This window comes from Triplophysa rosa, linkage group LG4 (assembly GCF_024868665.1).
Source record: "Triplophysa rosa linkage group LG4, Trosa_1v2, whole genome shotgun sequence".
Classification (NCBI taxonomy): domain Eukaryota; kingdom Metazoa; phylum Chordata; class Actinopteri; order Cypriniformes; family Nemacheilidae; genus Triplophysa; species Triplophysa rosa.
The window spans coordinates 28,720,929-28,741,471 of NC_079893.1; the positions used below are offsets into that span (position 1 = coordinate 28,720,929).

Consider the following 20,543-nt stretch of genomic DNA (forward strand, 5'->3'; position numbering starts at 1 on the left):
TTTTTCTGTGAAACACAAAAGGAGATATTTTGAGAAATGTCCATACAGTGGATGTCAATGGGGTCCGGTGTTGTATGGTTACCAACATTCTTCAAAATATCTTCTTTTGTGTTCTCCAGAAGAAAGAAAGTCATTCAGGTTTGAAATGACAAGAGGGTGAATAAATGGCGAAAGAATTTTCCTATTTGGCTGAACTATCCATTTAATGTCACATTTAAAAAGCAGTTTATATGCACATAAGATGTCGATTGTAAGCGGACAATTCTTGTGCAAAATAAATGGCAATGTGGAGCACGGCTTGCTGAACTTCAAAAGTGTGCCTGTAGCAGTGTTTGTCGTTTCCGCAGAATGAAGGTTGAGATTTATATTTAAAAGGTTTTGATTTCATATGTCAACAGCGTATTAAGGGTGTAATTATGTTCATTTAGCACTTAAACCTGTTTTCCTCCTCCTCGCTGGCCAGTTACAAGCATCAAAAGGTCTTTACACTGTTATTTTCCTGAAAGGGCATGTTTTCCTCTGAGGAGCGGATATGTGTGTGTGTGTGTGCGTGCGTGCGTGCGTGCGTGCGTGCGTGCGAGAGAGAGAGAAAGCTGCTGAGTGTGTGTGTAGGAGGTAGGGTTGGGAATCGAAAATCAATTCCAATTTGGAATCGGAATCGAAAGGCTAGGAATCGGATCGGAATCGAAAGGAATAGGAATCGGATACTTGAGATTAAAATTAAAATTAAAAATTATTGAAATTTTGAAATTAAAATTAAAATTCCTCTTATCAACTCCTGTGTGCATATTTTCAGAAAAGTACATGCGTTGCATGATCTGCTGATATCTCAATAAAAGCCCTTATGAAAATTATCGATATTTTTTACTATAGTAAGCATAGTTTAGCTATAGAATTTGCATTAAAGCACAGGAATCACAAATTAACCATAGTTGCATTATAGTAACTGCAGTTTAACCATGATGTAGTTCAACTATGATAATACAAATTGTAATAAATCAGAAAAGGTGTGTTTCTATGTGTAAATATACACAAAACGGTGCTCATAAATATATATATATATATATATTTTGCAAACAAGTCAATAAGCAGGCTAAATGACCATACAGGTTGATATGTAAATGTTTTACTTCAACTGTGGAATCGAAACTGGGAATCGATAAGAATCGAAATCGATAAGCAGAATCAGAATTGGAATCGGAATCGATAAAATTGAAACGATTTTTAACCCTAGTAGGAGGTGGACGGAAACAGCTACCAGGCACAATGTGTGTGCGGGTGTTTATTCCTGGCATTCGCTTAAGACAACAGGTTGCACTTTGCCTTCTAACAAAATGACCAAGGAAGGAAAATTGAGGGGAGGGGAGAGAAATTAAAGTCCACCCACAGATTATTTAAACTGCAAAACAAATGTTCTCTCACCCATCCCGAACGTTGGCGACGTTCGTCTCTTAAAACCCTCAAGGCTCCAATTATCTCCTAAAAATAGGAGACGTCCGCAAACACTTTTTTTCTCCCGTTGGTAATCGTGCATCTTATTGTAAACGGATATTGTTTATTTTTCTGCCCAGGAGAGCGAGTCGCTTCTTGTCGTTCCTGCGTTCTCTTCTGTTTTTTTAGAGTGACGCTAAAACAACAGAATAATTTGATGGGAAGACGACACCCATCCAAACAATAGCACAGACAGAGATGCTTGGGAAGGAGGCCAGGGTTGACTGGTTTCACTAGTTTCCCAGGTTGCGAAAGGGTCAGGTAAACGCTGGTACTGAAAGAGATGGAGAAGAAGAGAAGGAAAATAAGGATAAAGAATCTACATGATCCACAGCTGGGGGAAATAATTAAGCTCCAGTTTTGCCTTTATTCAGGATTTCTGCATGTATTGTGGCATTTCTATTAAAGTGTGTGTTGAATTTCAACAGAAACTAACCTCAGGAATGACATAAAGTCACCCAACAGCAATGTAAAAGACGGAGTAAATGCAAAGATGCATGAGAGTTGTAAAAAATCAGGCTTATTACAGCATATATACATTTTAAAACTGATACTAAAATACATGTGAATATGAACTTGTTTTGGAGAAATGTTGTCTCTAGTTTACATAATTGAAACAAAGGTAATTTTCCAAGACAGCTCAGGTACGTCTGTAAGATGTCTGCTAAAGATCTGGAGGTCTGGAAACATCTCCAGCGTAAAAACATCTTAGAGCAGGTTTACATACATTCTAAATCATAAACATCTTGCAGACATCTTTTAGATCTAGATGTCTATATGACATCTGACAGCAGACGTCTCAGAGATGTGTTGCTGATGATCAAACAATAAAAAATACGTCTTGCAGATGTAAATGCAGATCAATTTGACGATTAATGGAGTAAGAATATTTTATTAAACTTGATACTATACATTTAAATCAACAGTAAAATATACCACACCACCATTCCCGATAGCACGCATACATCTCGGAGACATCTATTTGATGTCTGCATTTACATCTGCAAAATGTTTTTTTTCAATACGTCTCTGAGATGTTCACTGTCAGACGACATATAGACATATAGAAGATGTCTGTAAAATGTTTATGATTTAGAAAGACGTTTATCAAATGTTTTTACACCGCAGATGTTTTCCAGATCTTTAGCAGACAAATTACATTTGGGATAAAAATCATTCAACTTATGGCATGTCATGCTACACATACCCCCTACATGCACACAATCACACAAGGTCTTCTCTCAGGCGTGTGACCCATCTGACACTCTTAACCAAGAGTCATTAAACGATGACCTACATGTGAGCCAATGACAGAGTGATTACAATATTCACTATGCGATCTATTCTATTATAAACGCTAAACCCATTTCCGGACACATTTAACACTTCATATGTCTGTTCATAAGTGACCACCGTCACTGTTTTAATCTAAAATGGCTTTCCATTAGATATTTAATCGTTTGTATCACGTTTCAAATACGACAGTCTGTTAAGCATCGCCGCGTAAAGTTACAGGAATCATGAGGAGGTATTTTTAGCCCGTGCCACTTCAGTGATGAGCTGAAGCATTTAGCGTATGTGTGTTGACATCAGTGAAATATGTGTGCGTGTTAAAAATAATAGTTCACGGTAACACTTTACAATGAGGTTGTATTAGTTCATTTTAGTTAATGCAGTAGTTAACATGAATTAAGGTTAATAAATGCTGAAAACGATGTTGCCCATTGTTACGTCATGTTAGCTAATGCATTTTTTAATGTTAACAAATATATGCTGCGTCCCAATTTGCCTACTTATACTATGCATTAAAAGTATTAACTGTTTTTGTTATGAAAAAGCATATACATTTTAGTGTGTAGCAAAACAATATGCACGCAGTGGGACATACAGGAAACGAAAATGGCCGTTGTTGCCTAGACAACATTGTGGCCATTAACTGTCACGAACATCAAAATACAGCTCTTCTTTCCATTTAAGTATTTATTCATTCATTGTTTCATATGTAATGTTTACTCTATAGTTATATTTATTAATTTTATTTATTAATAGAAATAATGCTGTGGAGCGTCACCAAACTCCACCTGAGTTGTGGGTAATGTTAGCTGTTAGAGTGAGCATCATTCTTCACTTTTACCGGAAGTAGTATACCATCCGGGAATCTTTGGAATACTCTTTTCAACATACTACGATTTAGGACATACTAATTCTATTTTCTAATACTATTTAGGACGGATAGTATGCGAATTGGGACGCAACAATAGTCTTATTGTAAAGTGCTACCTGGTTCACTTTGTCATGCTAGTAAGGGCGGGGATGACAAAAACAATCACTATAACCGTGCCCAGGTTAATTTTAGATTCAAGAACAACATTGTTAATAGATTTTTTGTTTTTAATACCGTGTACTGTTAACATTTAAATTCAGTAGTTTTGTGTACGTCTTATTTGCTATCACAATATGTTGAATATATCGGTATTCATCAGGATTCAGGCACTCGGTGTCGACATTAGCTATTTAAAAACGTCGACCCCAAAATGGTGAAAATTAATCCTGATTTTATGATCGTAAAAGTGTATTCGCTTTTTGGTGGATTAAATATCATTTGTACTACCACAGTTTTACTACAAATATCATGGTTAAACTAATGTTACTATAGTGAGACCATGGTAAAATTGTGGTTGCTATGGTTTTATTACAGATGCACTATAGTCACTGGTTAAATCGAGGTCAATTCGGTTTAAAAGTTAAACATAAACCTGGGATTACAGTTTGATGTTGCTTGAGGTCATTTAGGCATTCTACTAGTACAGTTATCGGCATGTGATGATGTCACACCGCACCTGTCATTGCTGTCACACCTGGCATCAAATTACAACGATTGACATCAAGCTGAAATTGATCTCATACGTGATATATTTGCTATTAAAGCAACATTTTAAACAACAATTGACGACTAGAAAATGTGATCCTGTGATGTCGTGTGACATCTTTTAAAGTGCTAAAGTTAAAGTGCTGATATTCAGTATGATCGGTTTTGTCTGTCTTGTTCTAAAGTTTGTGATCAAATAAACAAATACAGCTGATCCCGGATCAGCAGGATTCACTGGAGGGTAGAAGAATGTATGTTGTTTGCTCAGTCAGTCAACTGCAAATGGTTGCGGTTGGGTAACCTGAGTTTTGCCTGAGGAACCGAGGCACGAGACGGCTGTAATATAATCAATTTGACTGGAGACTAGACTGTCGCCACCCCATTCCTGTGTGCAAATGAGAGTTTGCGTTTCCATGATTTGATGCAGTTGTTATTGTTGTTGCTTTATAAAGTGTTTGGGACAGATTGGTGACTGAATCAGTATTACGTTAAGCTACCGTCGTGGGTGTAGTGGGATACTTGGGTTGGTTTGTTGTTGAGTGTGATTTTAAGATGGATTAGGTACGATTATGGTGGATCAGGGTTCATCGAACCACTCACCAGCTGCTCAGCGGCGTCTGCTTAACGCCACCTCACAAACACTAAAAACACAAACAGAGAGAATCCAGAAGTGAGAATCCGAAGACGTATGCTGGCCGCTTTGTGCTTCGAGCGATTTGTGCATCGTGACCTGTTTGTACAATGTGATTTCTTTCTTTTTATCATCTTAAAAAATAGCGATCTGAAAGTGTGGTTTAGTAAAGCACCTACGCAAAATATTTTTAATCAATTAAATAGTCAATTTTTATGACACTGATGAAATATTACATTGGGAATTATGTAATATTAATATATTATATTATTTAACATTATATTATATTATTTCATTTTATTTTACACACATTTTCCCTCCAAATTGTCATTACCATAACGCAATAAGCTTTACTTTTAATTTGTTTTTTATTTTTGCTATTTCCATTATGAACAAAGTGCAATGACTCCTACTTTTTTATTTAGAATAATTATTATTACTTGACTTCATTGGTGTGAATAGGCCTTCAGTAAAGATTCTGCCCACAGGAATGTAACCCGTTTTATTCAATAAATTAAAAAAGTATATTTTTACGACCGTTATTAAAATATTACAGCACATTGAGAATTATTATATTTTTTTCCTCTTCTTTTTATATATATTTTCCCCTCCAAATTGCTTTACTTTTAAGTTTTACATTTTTTGCTATTTCCATTATGACCAAAGTTAGTTCTGTCATGACAACTCTCGGAGTGTTTAGCATGGCAGTGTGCATGACATATAATGTATTTGGTCTTGGCGGAATAGATCTGCTACGCTGCTGCTGCGGCGGAGCAAGTAAGGAGACTTGCTACTGCCAATATGTCCACAACATATTGCTGTGTGCATCTAAGGAATGCTGCTGCTGCACATATAACATATGAATAATATGCACATACTGTTGGAATATAAAGACATACCAGGTTAAGTCACTCCATTCACGCTGATTCAGGATCAGATTTCTTTGCATAATCCAAAAACATTGACTATTATAAAGCCGATGTGAAAGCAGCAGCGACACGGAGAGCAGATGGTTCAGAATAAAGTACGAACTGTTGAGCAAATGTGTTTGAATATTCCTTCTCATTAATATTTCACATGATTGGGTTTATGGACACATCGTTTTGAGGCTCTTTGCCTTTCATTAATGTAGTGAAAATAAAAATTGCAACAAATAAATAAAGGCTTTAGTTTAGACTCAGGGATGAGATTATTTTCTAAGCGATCAGACTTTGGATTTTAGGAAACATTCAACGATGGAGCAAGTCAAAGACAGAGACTTGGATTCTGTTTTTTTGTTATAGATCGATAAGCAGGCACCTAGCAACCACCCCAAACACCCTAGCAACCACCAACATCACTAGGGCTGCCACAATTGATAAATAATCGTCTCATCGCAATTATTTGACGTCATCGCATTTATTTCAGATAACCGCAATTATTGTGAATCCTTAGAAAACAAGGGTGATCTGTAGTATCTGCTGCATTTTACATCCACTGTCCTTGATCTGCACTCACTGTTACATTCCAAAAACATTTCTACATCATTTGAGTTGTGTTAGCTTTGTATTGTTTTGTTAATTTTTGTTTCCAAGCTTGCTGCATCTACACATCCACATCTATTTTAGTACTCAAGACTCAAGTCTTCTCTGTTAAGGTCACTCTGTAGTAAATAATATTAGTTATTTCCAAAGTTTTCACATATTTTCTTCATTGAATAAATTAATAGTTATAGTTTCACAGCCTTAAAACATACAATTATTCGCCATAATCGCAATTATTTAATAGACAATTAATCGTCAGCTAAATGTAATAATCGTGACGGCACTTAACGTCACCCAGCATTGCGTTGGCAAGTTTTGCGCTGGAAAGCGCCATTTATTTTCCTCAGATAAAGTCCTCAGAAATCTAATATCAGATGATTAGTTTTCTGTCTCTTTATTATCCTCTGCCTCGCTCTCTTTTCTCACAGTACACCCTCCCTCTCTCGCTCGCTGTTACTAAATGATGTTCCCTCTGCCTTTGAGTGCCAAACCGAGCATGACGAGAACCATACGTTTTGTACCTGTTCCCTTTTTTCTCTCTGTGTCTGTATCAGCAGACCATACCTAATAGTTTTAGCTCAAGCCCCCTGTTTTCGCTTGCGTACCGACATGACCTGTGAACTCAAGTCAGGCCGGCTGACCATACGAGTACAGAAAATAATCGTGCATGGATGGACATTCATGAATAAATGAATAATCCACACTATCTGTCTCTGTGTTTCAGTGTACAGGAGAAGAGAGCTGGGTGGACAGCAGGACGGTTTATATTGGCCATAAAGAACCTCCACCGGGAACAGAAGCGTACATTCCACAGAGGTTTCCTGACAACAGAATCGTCTCCTCAAAGGTCAGACGTGCTTCATGAGTAGCTGTCAGATTGCAAAATGATAATTTGGTTGATTTTGTATCAAAGCTGAAATGTGATTGTTTATGTGACTCGATTTGGTCTGTTAGAGGTCATGCGACTCTAATGACTGTCAAACTCATTGTGCTTATTACACAAATCTCATAACAAAAACATACACATCTGGACATATTGAGTAAAAGATATATAAACAGAATATATAGAAAAATACATATGAGATACAAACACTGTTACTGAATATTAGTTGGCTGGGACAACGGTCAACTACACTGCCAAAAATAATTTTTAAATCACTTTTAACCAAAGTGATTTTACTTTTTTTTATTTTATTTGACTGTATTTTAGTTTACTTTTTATTTTGTTTTTACAATATTTAATTTTTTATGTTATCTTTTATTTTGATTACATTTATTTCACTGATTTTTTTATTTTACTGTATTTTAATTTACTTATACATTTTATTTTTATTTTACTTTATTTAACATTATTTTACTTTATTTCATTTTTATGTTACGTTATTTCATATTGAGTAGATTTTTTTCATTTCATTGTTTTATTTTGATTTGATTTTGCCGTATTTTATTTTACTGTATTTTACCTTACTGTATTTAAGTTTTATCTTATTTTGTCTTTATATAATTTTATCTTGCTTTATTTTAATTTTTATGATATTTTTTGTATTTTTTATATTCTATGTTAATTTATTTGTAGGTTTTTTGCCGCGTATACAGGTGACGCTCATTAAAATATTTGACCGCACAAAGACCCGGTTGACCAATCACGAATTCCAGATGATAATCCAATACTCTTAACCATATAAAGAAATCCACTTAATGTTATTTGCAAAACAGTCTAATCTGATCAGGATCTTGTCACATGAATTTGTTTTTAACGTCCGTCTCTGTGTCCACAGTATACGTTTTGGAATTTCATACCGAAGAATCTGTTCGAGCAGTTCAGACGAATCGCCAATTTCTACTTCCTGATCATCTTTCTAGTGCAGGTACTTGATGTGGTTTATGTAACTTCTCTTAGCGTTAGCTGACCTTTCAATGACAACCTGATGTGTGATGTTTCCCCTCCCTCCATCTCTCTGTAGCTGATCATCGACACGCCCACCAGTCCTATGACCAGCGGTCTTCCTCTTTTCTTTGTCATCACGGTCACAGCCATCAAACAGGTGCGAAAAGACTCGTTGTTCTTTAATGTCACTGTTTTACATTTTGCGGACGCTTTTAGTGCATTTAAGCACTGTGTTCCCTGGGAATCGAACCTGTGACTTTTGCGCTGCTAACGCAGTACTCTACCAGTTGAGCTACACAAAGGTTTTATTCTGTTCTCCTTTCTTTATACCCACAGGGCTATGAGGACTGGATCAGTCACAAAGCGGACAACGCTATAAATCAATGTCCAGTCCACGCCATCCAGCACGGCAAAGTCATACGCAAACAGAGCCAAAAGCTACGGGTGCGCAACCAGCAAATCACACCTGTCCATTCCTGTTTGTGGTCTTTAAATGTCTAAAAGAGGTTATAGTTTTGCACTAATTTCTGTTGGAATTTCAAAACGACGAGACGACTGAAACCATATTATTTTACCACACAGTCCATCTTGCAAAACTTTAAGGCCACGAACCCTCTTTCTGCTTACACAGCCTGGTTTCTGTTTGGAAGCAGCATGTTGGCATGTCAACAAGCAGAATGAAAGAGTGCACCCACATTACCCACAATGCCTCAGGAATCTCTTGTTGTTTTTAATTGGGAACAATTGCTCGCTCACAGCCTTTCAATATTGACTCATTTTAAATGAGAAGCAAGATTTCACTTCAGAAAGACATTTGAACCCTTTCCCGGATGAATTATGACAACTTTAGTTAGGAAGTCTTTTTTATATTAATCTTTTTTTTTACACATTTTTATTTTATTTTTTAATTTATAGGATGATGCACTGGTGTTCCCGTCGTGGTCGATGCGCAACTTTTCCATCAAAACCCATGCGTACGCAAGAAATGACATTTTGATAGCTGTAGCGCCCTTTTTGCATTAAAGGGTTAAACACATTTCAAAAGCATAAATGTATTTGGTTGTTCTTCGATTTGATTATCAGTGTGATTTGATTCCCGCGTTCCGATTCATTCTGCATGATGTCGTCTTGCACAAAAATCTGTTATTATTAAGTTAAAGAAAGAGAAAGAGAGGGATTGATGCAACAGGATCCGTTCGATAGACAGACACTGGACGGTAGAGAATGCGCCTGAATACGTGACATTACAGCTTTCCCTGCTTATAAACCGGTCAGCATCTGTAATCCGTTACGCCAAAACACTTACGGCCGGCAGATCAGGATTTATGTAGAATCATGACTGTTTGATTTATTTTGCTGTAAGACGCAACTCATTATCTATCTATCTAGTTGATTTGATGTCTTAAGCATTACTGTACAGTACTGTACATCTCAGTTGGTATTTTCGATTAGGGAATATGCTGAAATGAAGGTGCGGAAGTGTGTTTAGATGGTTTAGTGTAAGATAAGATGAATATCTAAGCAAGGCGAGATAAAATGCCAGGTGGGCTGTTTTTAAAGGTGCAGCGACTATTTTCTGCTGTAGCCAATGAAATTGCATCTGTTTCAACACTAGCTCAGCCAGTGGTGTGAGTGTTCCGTCTGGTGTGGGTAATGCGCAAAGAAGCTTAAAATAAGTAAAAGAACAGGGTTTTCAGATTATACTTGTTTCTATGAGTGATGTGTATCAGCTTTTTTGGGCTTTGACCTTTCAGGTGGGTGACATCGTCCAGGTGAAAGAGAACGAGACGTTTCCGTGTGACCTCATACTGCTGTCCTCCAGTAGAGAAGACGGTACATGTTTCGTCACGACAGCCAGCTTAGACGGAGAGTCCAGCCATAAGGTGATTACTCACTTTCTAGTGAAAGAAAATCTGAGCAAAAGTCTTGTATTTAGCCTTAAGCCGTTTTGGGTCACCATTGACTCCCATAGTAGTCTTCTGTCCTTCTATGGGAGTCAATGGTGACCCAAAACAGCTTAGTTGCAAACTTTTATTAAAATATCTTCATTTGTGTTAAGCACAACAAAGAAATGTATACAGGTTTATAACGACCGGAGGATGATGACAATTCTTTCCTTTTTGGGATTCCTTTAAGACACGTTTTGCTTTTTTACCTTTTGCGGATTGAGTGCTTAGTATGTTTATTTCCTATTTAAATGAGGGATAAATTTGATACAAAAAATGTATAATTCTTATGCATTGTGAAACGAAAGTTTGTGTTTGCGAGAGAGAGTTTCTGACCTTGGAATGCCCAATGCCTTTTTCTCATCTCCTCCACACAAAGACCTATTATGCGGTTCAGGACACAAATGCATTCAACACAGCAGAGGAGTTTGACACGCTGCACTCTACGATAGAATGTGAACAACCCCAGCCGGACCTGTACAAGTGAGTTACACACACATCAGCAGTAAACACACACACAAGTATCAACCATCCATAGAAACATGGCAACATTCCTCACGCGTAATCCTCGGTTGTCTTGTTTGAAAAAAAACTGTGACCCACCGTAAATCTGGTCTAAATGGACTTCTTTCCAAGGCTCAAGTTACTAAAACTGTACAAACCACGTGAATATTTAATGTGGGAAACGCTGAGGCAATTTATGATGTTTTCTGTTGCTAAGCGACATACCATTACATCCAAACTCCACATCATCATAGTGCTGCTAATCCTTGTCTGGGCACGACATCATGACCCAGGATTAAAAGTTGTTCTAACTCCGGGTTAAAAGCGAGTTTAAGCAGAGCGTATCGCAGGGTAAAGTGCTGTTTGACAAGCCCAACAATGACACGGAGCCTGGGCCGGACATTAATTTCTGTCTTTTCTTCCTCCCCCGCTGTAGATATGTGGGACGCATCAATATTTATTTGGATCGAGATGAGCCCATCGCGAGGTAAATCTATACTCAGGAAATTGACTCTTAATCAAGGGAGCAGTGTGTGAAAGATTGAACTCAGGAGAGACGATTTATCACTTTCATACAACACGTCTCTCTACCAGTCTTGACTCTGCCAAAAACGGACTTGCTGTGTAAAGAAAAAAAGAAAAATATATATATTTACATATATTTTTTATTAATTATTATTTATGTCATATGTAATATACAGTACACTGCTGTTCAAAGTTTAGGGTCACTTGAGTGAAAGGTTTTTCTTGAGGTTACACATTTTTTGTTTTGAATGTGTGTTTAAATGTCTGAGATTGTTTGAAGGCAAAAACATAAATGTGTGAACATATTATTTTCTTTCATTACAATAAATTGTTTTTGAAATGGATGACTGACTGAATATTGAAAAAAAACAGCCAATAAGAATAGATGGGAATAGATGGGAACTTCTTTAATATTGCTAAAAAAAAGCACCCGGAGGTGATTCCTTGAGATAAAATACATGAAATACATATACAACATTTATACATAATTTTGATTTATTTAGGTTTTTTGTTTCAACAATTCGCATTGTAAAATGTGAAAAAATTATATTTCTTAAAAAAGAATGTGAAGTATATAAATATGGTATACAGGAGTCTTAAAGTATACAGGAGTCTTACTTTATTCAAAAGTAAATTTTTAATAAAAACAGCAGAAAGTTTTAGGATTATTTAAACATTTAAAACAAAGAAACGTGACTTAAAATCAATCGATTGCTTTCTAGATCAGTAATCGAATGCTGGTCAATTTGTGACATTGTCTGTGTGAACTTTTCGTGATGTTAATTTGTACTTGATTGAAATTATGTATTGAATTTTGTTTGTTTTAGACCTCTGGGTTCTGAGAACCTGCTGCTACGTGGGGCGACACTAAAAAACACTGAATTTATATACGGTAAACAATGCGCACATACATGTTTTTTATTCACATCACATGGGGAAATGCATTCATCATTGTGCTAATTTAACACTGTTTGCTCTGAATCTACACTGTCTGCTTTCAATGATGAGAGACCAGATACAAACTTTCAAGAGATAACTTTTTAGGTACAGAAGTCACGAGTCGTTCTGTCACACCGTAATGAAAATCGCTGAGTGATGAGAAAAAAGTTCATAAACGCCGGAGAGTGTGAGAGAGAGAGGACGGGCGAGCGAGATGAATGTCACACTATACACGTGAGGATTCACAGTACAGGACGGACTCTAAAAATGTTTAACTTTGGTTACAATGGAGTCATTATGGCATAATGGGTCCGTACGGCAGGACAAAAAAAGCTGGGTTATGTAACGCTGGTTTATGTAACGCTGGCTTTTACATTGTCCTAACATCATAAAGGCTGTACTGAGGGGAGTTATAATCTCACAATGCTGTTTTTTTGTTCTTTCATCCAGCTGTAGCTATCTACACGGGCATGGAATCCAAGATGGCCCTCAACTACCAGTCCAAGTCTCAGAAACGCTCGGCTGTTGAAAAGTAAGACCCGCTGCTCCTGTCAGAATATATGGCGTGATGTCTGTTTGTAAAGCAAATTGTTTACTCGCTGTGTTTTGTGTCAGATTACACTGGCTGTGTCTGCTCGGCAACTCTGTCAGACTGATAGATACGATAATTCAATACACACAGATTTGTTTGGTCTTAATCAAGACCAACTTCAGAGTTCTGCTCTTTCAGAGAGAACTATAATTGAGTCGAATCAAATAAGCGTCGATTTTTTCGGACGTTCATTCAATCTTGTAGTTTTTTTTTTTTAACAGATTATAAGCATTATTAAAGTCACCCTTAAGGCCGGTTACGGCAGATGGATTTTGTCTGATCTAGGATATGTGTCATTGCACCAAGCCTCACCCAAAAAAGAAAATTCTGTCATCATTTACTCACCCTCTTGTCATTTCAAACCTGTATGACTTTCTTTTTTCCGCAGAACACAAAAGAAGATATTTTGAAGAATGTGGTTAACTGGCCCCCGTTCACTTGCATTGGTTTTGTGTCCTTACAATAGAAGTGAATGGGGGCCAGTGCTGTTCGGTTACCGACTTTCTTCAAAATATCTTCTTTCGTGTTCTGAGGAACAAAGAAAGTCTTAAAGGTATGAAATGATAAAAGAGTGAGTAAAGGAATGAGAATTCACATTTTTTTAAAGAACTATCACTTATATCACTTATTAAGTGTATTATGTATAACCGGGTTTCGGATCATCTTGTTTGTCCTGCAGGTCTATGAACGCCTACCTGATCGTGTACCTCTGCATTCTGATCAGTAAAGCTCTGATCAATACTGTCCTGAAGTACGTTTGGCAGGCCGACACGAACAGAGATGAGCCCTGGTACAACCAGAAGACTGAGAACGAGAGGCAACGACACGTGGTACGTACAATGTAAAACGATACTGCGATGACAAATTAGCAAAACAGTTTATTGCGCGAACAGTGTCAGACATGTACTGCTTGGTAAATAGTGTTATTGTATTAAACTCATATATTTTTATTTTGTTTATGCATTTGAGGCATTCTTGGCAGGTTTGTTTATGAAATTATGTTTTCTTTGAATTATTTAGATGAACACCTGCATTGGTTTTCTTTTTTAGCCCATAAGGCCATGTTCACGCTTGACTTCTTTTTTGAAGCTGTTTGCGTCTGTTTTACATTATAATCCTGTGGAGTAAACCGGGTTTTCAAAAAAAGTCCTGAGCGCTTTTTTAAACGCCAGCGCTGGCGTCTTTTGAGGTTGAAAAAAGCTAAACTTCTATGAAAAAAAACGCCCTGCGTCAAGCACCTTTTTCACAGCTAACCAATGACAGAGACCTGTCGTTTCCATAACAACATGCAAGGAATGTGATTGGTTGAGAAGGCTCAAGCTTGAAAAAATAAAATGGCGGGCGAAACGCCATTTTGTTTAAATGTAAGTTTAATTTTCACTTTCAATAACTTCTGATTGCATTTCTAGCGAGAAATTAGTATTGTAGTTTTGAAATATGTGATTAGTTATAGAAAAGACGCTCTCTGTTTATAATTCAAATAGAATTCTGTTACGCTGCCTATGAAGCTTGTCTGCCTCCGTGCACAAATGCTATCTTTGAACATTGCTTGCTGCTATTTGTAACCACAACGATACGAGTGTTTTTTTTTTACTAAAAAAGTACAACTTTTTCTTGTCAAAAAAGAAGTCAAATGTGAACACGGCCTAAGCCTGTTTATATTTTCTATCGATGATTTTATTTATTAGTAGAACATTCGTGAACTATGAAAATGTTTTTCTCACAATGCAAATGTAAGTCATATTCTCATTTCCCTTCAGTTAATTCGGGCGTTCACAGATTTCCTGGCCTATATGGTTCTGTTCAACTACATCATTCCCGTGTCCATGTACGTGACCGTGGAGATGCAGAAGTTTCTGGGCTCTTATTTCATCCAGTGGGATGATGACATGTTTGATGAGGAGATCGGAGAGAGGCCGCTGGTCAATACATCAGACCTGAATGAAGAACTCGGACAGGTAGGAAACCTCTTCAGCCCAAAACTATTGAGACGAGACCTTAATTGGATGTGATATTCATCATGTGATTAGATGCAATATTGTTATAGTTTACTGAAGCTATAAAACATTTCTGTTAATTGAAATCAAATCAAATATTAGCCTACATTTTATTGGAACAACTTTAAATGGAAAAAAAGTGCTACCTCAGACTCAAATAAGTTAAGCGAAGGCACCAAAATATTACCTGAAAAAACTAACCTAAAAATGATGCAATGAAAAGAAATTAAACTTATATAGCAAAATAAAAATAAAGAACACATCAAAATATGTCAACGTGTGAACGTATTTGATGAGTGTCTGTGTGTGTTTTAATGTAATATGTGTCCATTAGTTGTGTAATATCAATATGTGATCAAATGGGATGTGTGTCCATACGGGTTTATGATTAGATGTGATATGCGATTAAATCTCTTCGTTGTCTGTAACAGGTGGAATACGTCTTCACAGACAAAACTGGAACTTTGACTGAAAATAACATGGAGTTGAAGGAATGTTGTGTGGATGGACATGTTTACGTGCCGCATGCCATCTGTAATGGGCAGGTCTTACCCGGGGCAGTGGGCATGGACATGGACATGATCGACTCCTCTCCAGGTGTAGATGGAAAGGTGAGCTACTAAATGTTGTTTCCCACAATATTTGTTTTAGGGCTGCATAAATAGTTGTATACTTAGACCATACTTATATGTAAATGCATGAACTCAATTAGCAGACAAATGAAATGAGAATGCCATTTTTGCAATGAATTTAACCAACTACTTAAACCGACCATTATAGACCGTTTAATCGGACGCGCGGACCTGGACTGCAGTTAACTTCCGGTCTGTGTTTGTTTATCGTCTGGCTAGTGTCTAATAATATTTTTATATTATTATTTTTTGTATAATAATTGTTTTAAATAAATGATTTGTTTAATTTTGTTGTATGTTAATTTTATTAAATAAACAATTTGTTGAATGCGTCCTATAGTTGTGTCGCATTTAAACAAACCGTATGGGACATTGACATCTAGCGGTTGAGCTTGGTATCGCAGTCTTAATTCAAAATATTGGAGAGACAAGTTTAGCCAAGTAAAGGTTCTTTTGGTTTCTTTTGCTTGTTATCAGAAATAATCTACAGGCGCTCTATTAATCGCGAATGTGGCCTGATTCACATTTCGCATCTTTTCTGCGCGCATCGTTATTTTAAATGTAGACGCGCGGCATGTGCGCGCAAATAGGGGGCAACACGATCGCGCACATTTTTGTAGGCACGTCGCATCGAGATGGAAATAGTTCAACTTTTCAGAGTGCCACGTGCGCACCGCGGTTATTCGATGCGGCTCAAGTTATCTGCGCGGTTTTAGACGCGAAATGTGAATCGGACCTAATACTGTGTTCACACCAAACGCGAGCAATCGCGTTCCACGCTCTTTATTACTCGCGGGAAAAGTTCGTTATTTTCGAGTAAGTGACGGGAAAACTCTTCGCGCGAATTCATAGCTCGAGTTGAAAATTTTCAACTTGCGCGGAAGAACGCCTCAAACGCGCCACCCGATTCGCAGCAATTGCGCCGCCTGATTCGCGTCATTCGCACCGCCTGCCGCAAGTTCGCGTCTATGCACGTCTTTGCATTGACTTTGTATGTAATTTACTCGCACCAAACGCTTAATTCGCGTTTGGTGAGAACACAGCATTAGGGGAGTCCACGAACGTGTGCGCATGCGCAGTAACGTTTGTTTGTGTCGTTGCTTTGAAGACGTCTATAATTTGATACATGAAATGTGAAATGCTATGCTTGTAAAGTGTGGTTTCCATATCGTTCTTAAAACTTGTTTTGATATTTTGTTATATAATGCAATAACCTGTAGACATTGTACGTAAGTGTCCATGTAGTTTTGGAAATGCCGTGCATGTTGACTCTACAGTTGTGAGACGACAGGACAGCACTTTGCAGACAATGTGAGGATGAATGAGTTTCATTACACACATCCATCACATTAACATTCAGACTACTGTAGTATTTTAGCTGGGGATCGGTGAGGTGATGGATGGATTCTCACTTCATCTTTGAGCTCAGACTAACGTGACAAATGAATTCAATAGATTAGCTATAAAAGTCCACAAAAGAATTTGTCAACTTGAATTGTACACATGTACGCTCAATTTTTTGGCGTGTGTGTCATCAGGAGCGCGAGGAGCTGTTCTTCCGGGCTCTATGTCTGTGTCACACAGTTCAGGTGAAAGAAGAGGAGACGGTGGACGGCATCAAAAGAGGGATCCATCAAGGCAAATGCACCTCCTCCTACATCTCTTCTTCTCCGGACGAGGTGGCGCTGGTGGAGGGCATGCAGAGGTGAGACACATGCATACACGCTCACGAACATCTACAAAAAAACGTATTTTAAGCTCGAAAATAACTCAAAGAGCTCTCTCGCCTGCTTAGGTTGGGCTTTACTTATCTTCGACTGAAGGACAGTCACATGGAGATCCTTAACAGAGAGGATGAGATGGAAAGGTGAGCCATCTGGAAAACAGCGTGACGCCAATGACCAACAGGAAGCTGCTGGTGTTAGGAAGTCTCTTTTTTAGTTGGCCGCTCGGTCAACCTGAGAAAAGAGCTTTACCCACAATCCCGCTTTCCTAAACTGAATACCAAAGCTGTTATATTACTGTGATACTGGATTTTTCTCGTCTCGTCTGGCGTGAAAAAGGGGAAGCTCAGCAGTGAACCAGGTCTATGCAGTTTGATGTATTTACTCAGCGTGTTATCAAAATAATAGTAAAGTTTAGACCCCCTGTTTGTCTTATGATCAGCTGAATTACGAAAGGACAGGTGTTTGTGTGTAGTGTAGAATAGAAAGGGTTTGTGTGTGTGTGTGTGTGTGTGTGTGTGTGTGTGTGTGCCCTCAGAGGACAAGGACTTTGCCATAATTAGTGCAGTTACACACTGTCCTACAAATGAGAACACAAGGTTCTGTCTGTAATAAAGAAATCCCAAAGGAACTCTTTTATATGTTTGGTTATGTGAAGATGAGCTTGTAGATCAATTAACCTTTTGATTCGTTGTCATTTTTATGTGCACAACTGTGTTTATGCGTTTAGATTCGAACTGCTGGAGGTGTTAAACTTTGATTCTGTGAGGAGGAGAATGAGCGTAATCGTGAGATCAAGCACAGGTAAGATGAATAATCCCCTTGACCCGGTTCATGTTAGCCTATCCCACTCATTAAAAACGCAATGCATTCATTTTGTAAATAAAAAGAAACACATTTACTTTACCTCAAGCAGCGAATCATCTTTGCCTTTGAGGACGAGAAATGGAGATTTTGTCACATTTAGCTTCTGGGAATAGTTTCGACCCCAAAGTATTTTAAAAACGCGCACAAACACTGACTATTTCACATTCCAGTTGAATGTTCCCGAGTCACCGCGTGTGTCCGAATGGAGGGTCCGGTTAATGCAAGTGGGTCATTGTGTTACTAGCATACAAATGAGAGATGGATTTAGACATCTGTGCGATTCTAGAATACGTATGTTCATGTACCAAATGACTGAACGGATATTCATCTTTTCATTTGAAAGCCTCATTTTCAAGCGTAACTAATATGCTAATTTAAAGTTAATGTGAAGCGGCGTTCGTGACCCGTTTTGACCCGAAAATGTGGAGTGGAACGTGATCTTGTTTGCTGAGAACTGATTGGCTTGTGAAAAGTGGACGTTACTTACCAGAAGGGAAAAGAGCCATGTGATGGGAAGGAAGGGGTTAAAAAAGTACAATTAGTTGAAAACTAACTTGCAATATGTTGATAAATGTTTATAGAGACAAGAGACATTAACAGACAATCAAAATCCATTCAAATTTAAAGGGCTCACTCGCCTAAAATGTGAAACTGCAGCATTTAAGCTTTCAAGACTAAACGTAACGTAAAATAACGTTATAAAAACGTTACGATAACGTTATAAGGGTTATTGTTACAGATGTTTTTATAGTTATTGTTTCTAATCATTATTATCATGAGTTGAGTATCCAAATCCTATCATTTGGATACTCAAATTATAATTTGAATGTTTATAATTGTTTATAATTTTATAATTGTTTGTTTGTTTGTTTTAGGAGAGCACTACATGTTCTGTAAAGGTGCAGATTCCTCTATTTTCCCACGAGTGGTTTCTGGGAAGGTGGAGCAGGTCAGAGCGCGGGTAGAGCACAACGCTGTGGTGAGCAGAAACAGGAAACATCTTCATCTTCTTTCCTATTTTAGCGGTGCTATTTATAGTCGACAAAAGCACCTTGGCGAAGAAAAAAGATCTAGCATGCTTTTGTTTGAGCAACTTTCCTTTAGTTTACGGCATGAAGTTAGGTGTGAAGCTCTTTCAAGAAAGTACCTGAAGGTTGTTGAGAGAGCGAGGGAAAGAAAGTGAAAGAAAAGGACAATGTCGTTTTATTGATGTGTTTTTAAAGTGGCGCCCATCCCTGATCTCATTAGGTTTCATTAGAGGAGCGATCGTTAAAAAACAACCGTCATTAGTTTAGCTTCTACCAAAGACGTTTGGTCTCCTGTTTTTCTGTGTGTAATCGAATGAATATGAAACCGGTCATATATCAGACAGTGTACGCTGGAAATAATATAATGTGGGGCATGAGGAATGAGATCTCTTGTGGATCTGGGTCAGGGATGACATCACTTTGGAAAAGGAGACCGGATCGACCATTCTCATATAGGTGATCTCATATGGGTCAGAATAAGTGTTCGAAAGCTAGTGTTCGGATAAATAATGAATTCTGGTAATGGAAAGCTTTGTTTCGTAAATGAATGTACCTGGTACACTTATAGCAGTGTTACACATATTTCTCCTTTAGGAGGGTTTGCGGACTCTCTGTGTGGCGTATAAGAAGCTGAGTCACGTAGAGTATGAAGACGTGTGCCGTCTCCTCAACTGTGCTAAACTGGCTCTGCAGGATCGCGACAAGAAACTGGCTGAAGCTTATGATGTCATCGAGAAAGATTTCATCCTGCTGGGAGCCACAGCTGTTGAGGACCGGTGAATGATCATTTCTAGACAATCTGAAACATGTTTACTTCACATTTAGTCACTGACACACAGTCGTGGCCAAAAGTGACGTCTTGGATTTTTTTCTATTTTATTATAAAAGGTATAAAAACTTTGTATTCATGTTGCATATGGAGTGTAAACTGAAGCTCAACTTTAAGAAGAATATAAGAAGGCTATGCAAAACACTTTCGCAAAGTTACAAAGTCAAGGCTCACAAAATATGAATACACGAGTTGATCAACAAATATAAATAACAGATACAATTGTATTTTTTGTATATTTGAATCAAACCCATATTCCCTGAATTGCTCTAGTTTTACCTTTCAAAATAATTTTGTTAAAAAAACAAAAAACCTTCTAAGTTTAGTGTTTAGTCCTTTTTATACTTTTTATACCATGCACCTCATATTTTGATGGTTTATCTGAACCTAAAGACCCGGGTATAGTTAACGTTCCACGCCTGTCTCCGTCTCACGCACAAACTCACCCGCACAGCTTCTTGAGCATCCTCGAGTGCGAATGGACGAGTTCGACACATGCGCAGTACGTCATCTAGTGGAGTCGGCCAATTTAACATTTTCTCGCGCATGTGCTGTTGT

At 37.7% G+C, this 20,543-nt stretch overlaps 1 protein-coding gene across 7 annotated transcripts in view; it reads left to right on the plus strand.

Annotated features, from left to right (window-relative positions):
- atp11a (ATPase phospholipid transporting 11A) overlaps nucleotides 1–20,543 on the plus strand; it is a 68,443-nt gene that overhangs the window by 22,908 nt on the left and 24,992 nt on the right. For all 7 annotated transcript variants that reach the window (XM_057331012.1, XM_057331015.1, XM_057331017.1 and 4 more), the window contains exons 2-18: nucleotides 7,239–7,361; nucleotides 8,293–8,382; nucleotides 8,479–8,559; nucleotides 8,739–8,846; nucleotides 10,157–10,285; nucleotides 10,728–10,831; nucleotides 11,289–11,339; nucleotides 12,205–12,269; nucleotides 12,767–12,848; nucleotides 13,588–13,738; nucleotides 14,669–14,866; nucleotides 15,337–15,516; nucleotides 17,076–17,242; nucleotides 17,333–17,404; nucleotides 17,992–18,065; nucleotides 19,004–19,107; nucleotides 19,751–19,932. In XM_057331012.1, coding sequence (XP_057186995.1) covers nucleotides 7,239–7,361; nucleotides 8,293–8,382; nucleotides 8,479–8,559; nucleotides 8,739–8,846; nucleotides 10,157–10,285; nucleotides 10,728–10,831; nucleotides 11,289–11,339; nucleotides 12,205–12,269; nucleotides 12,767–12,848; nucleotides 13,588–13,738; nucleotides 14,669–14,866; nucleotides 15,337–15,516; nucleotides 17,076–17,242; nucleotides 17,333–17,404; nucleotides 17,992–18,065; nucleotides 19,004–19,107; nucleotides 19,751–19,932 — 1,961 coding nt within the window. The remainder of the gene's footprint in view (nucleotides 1–7,238; nucleotides 7,362–8,292; nucleotides 8,383–8,478; nucleotides 8,560–8,738; nucleotides 8,847–10,156; nucleotides 10,286–10,727; nucleotides 10,832–11,288; nucleotides 11,340–12,204; nucleotides 12,270–12,766; nucleotides 12,849–13,587; nucleotides 13,739–14,668; nucleotides 14,867–15,336; nucleotides 15,517–17,075; nucleotides 17,243–17,332; nucleotides 17,405–17,991; nucleotides 18,066–19,003; nucleotides 19,108–19,750; nucleotides 19,933–20,543) is intronic.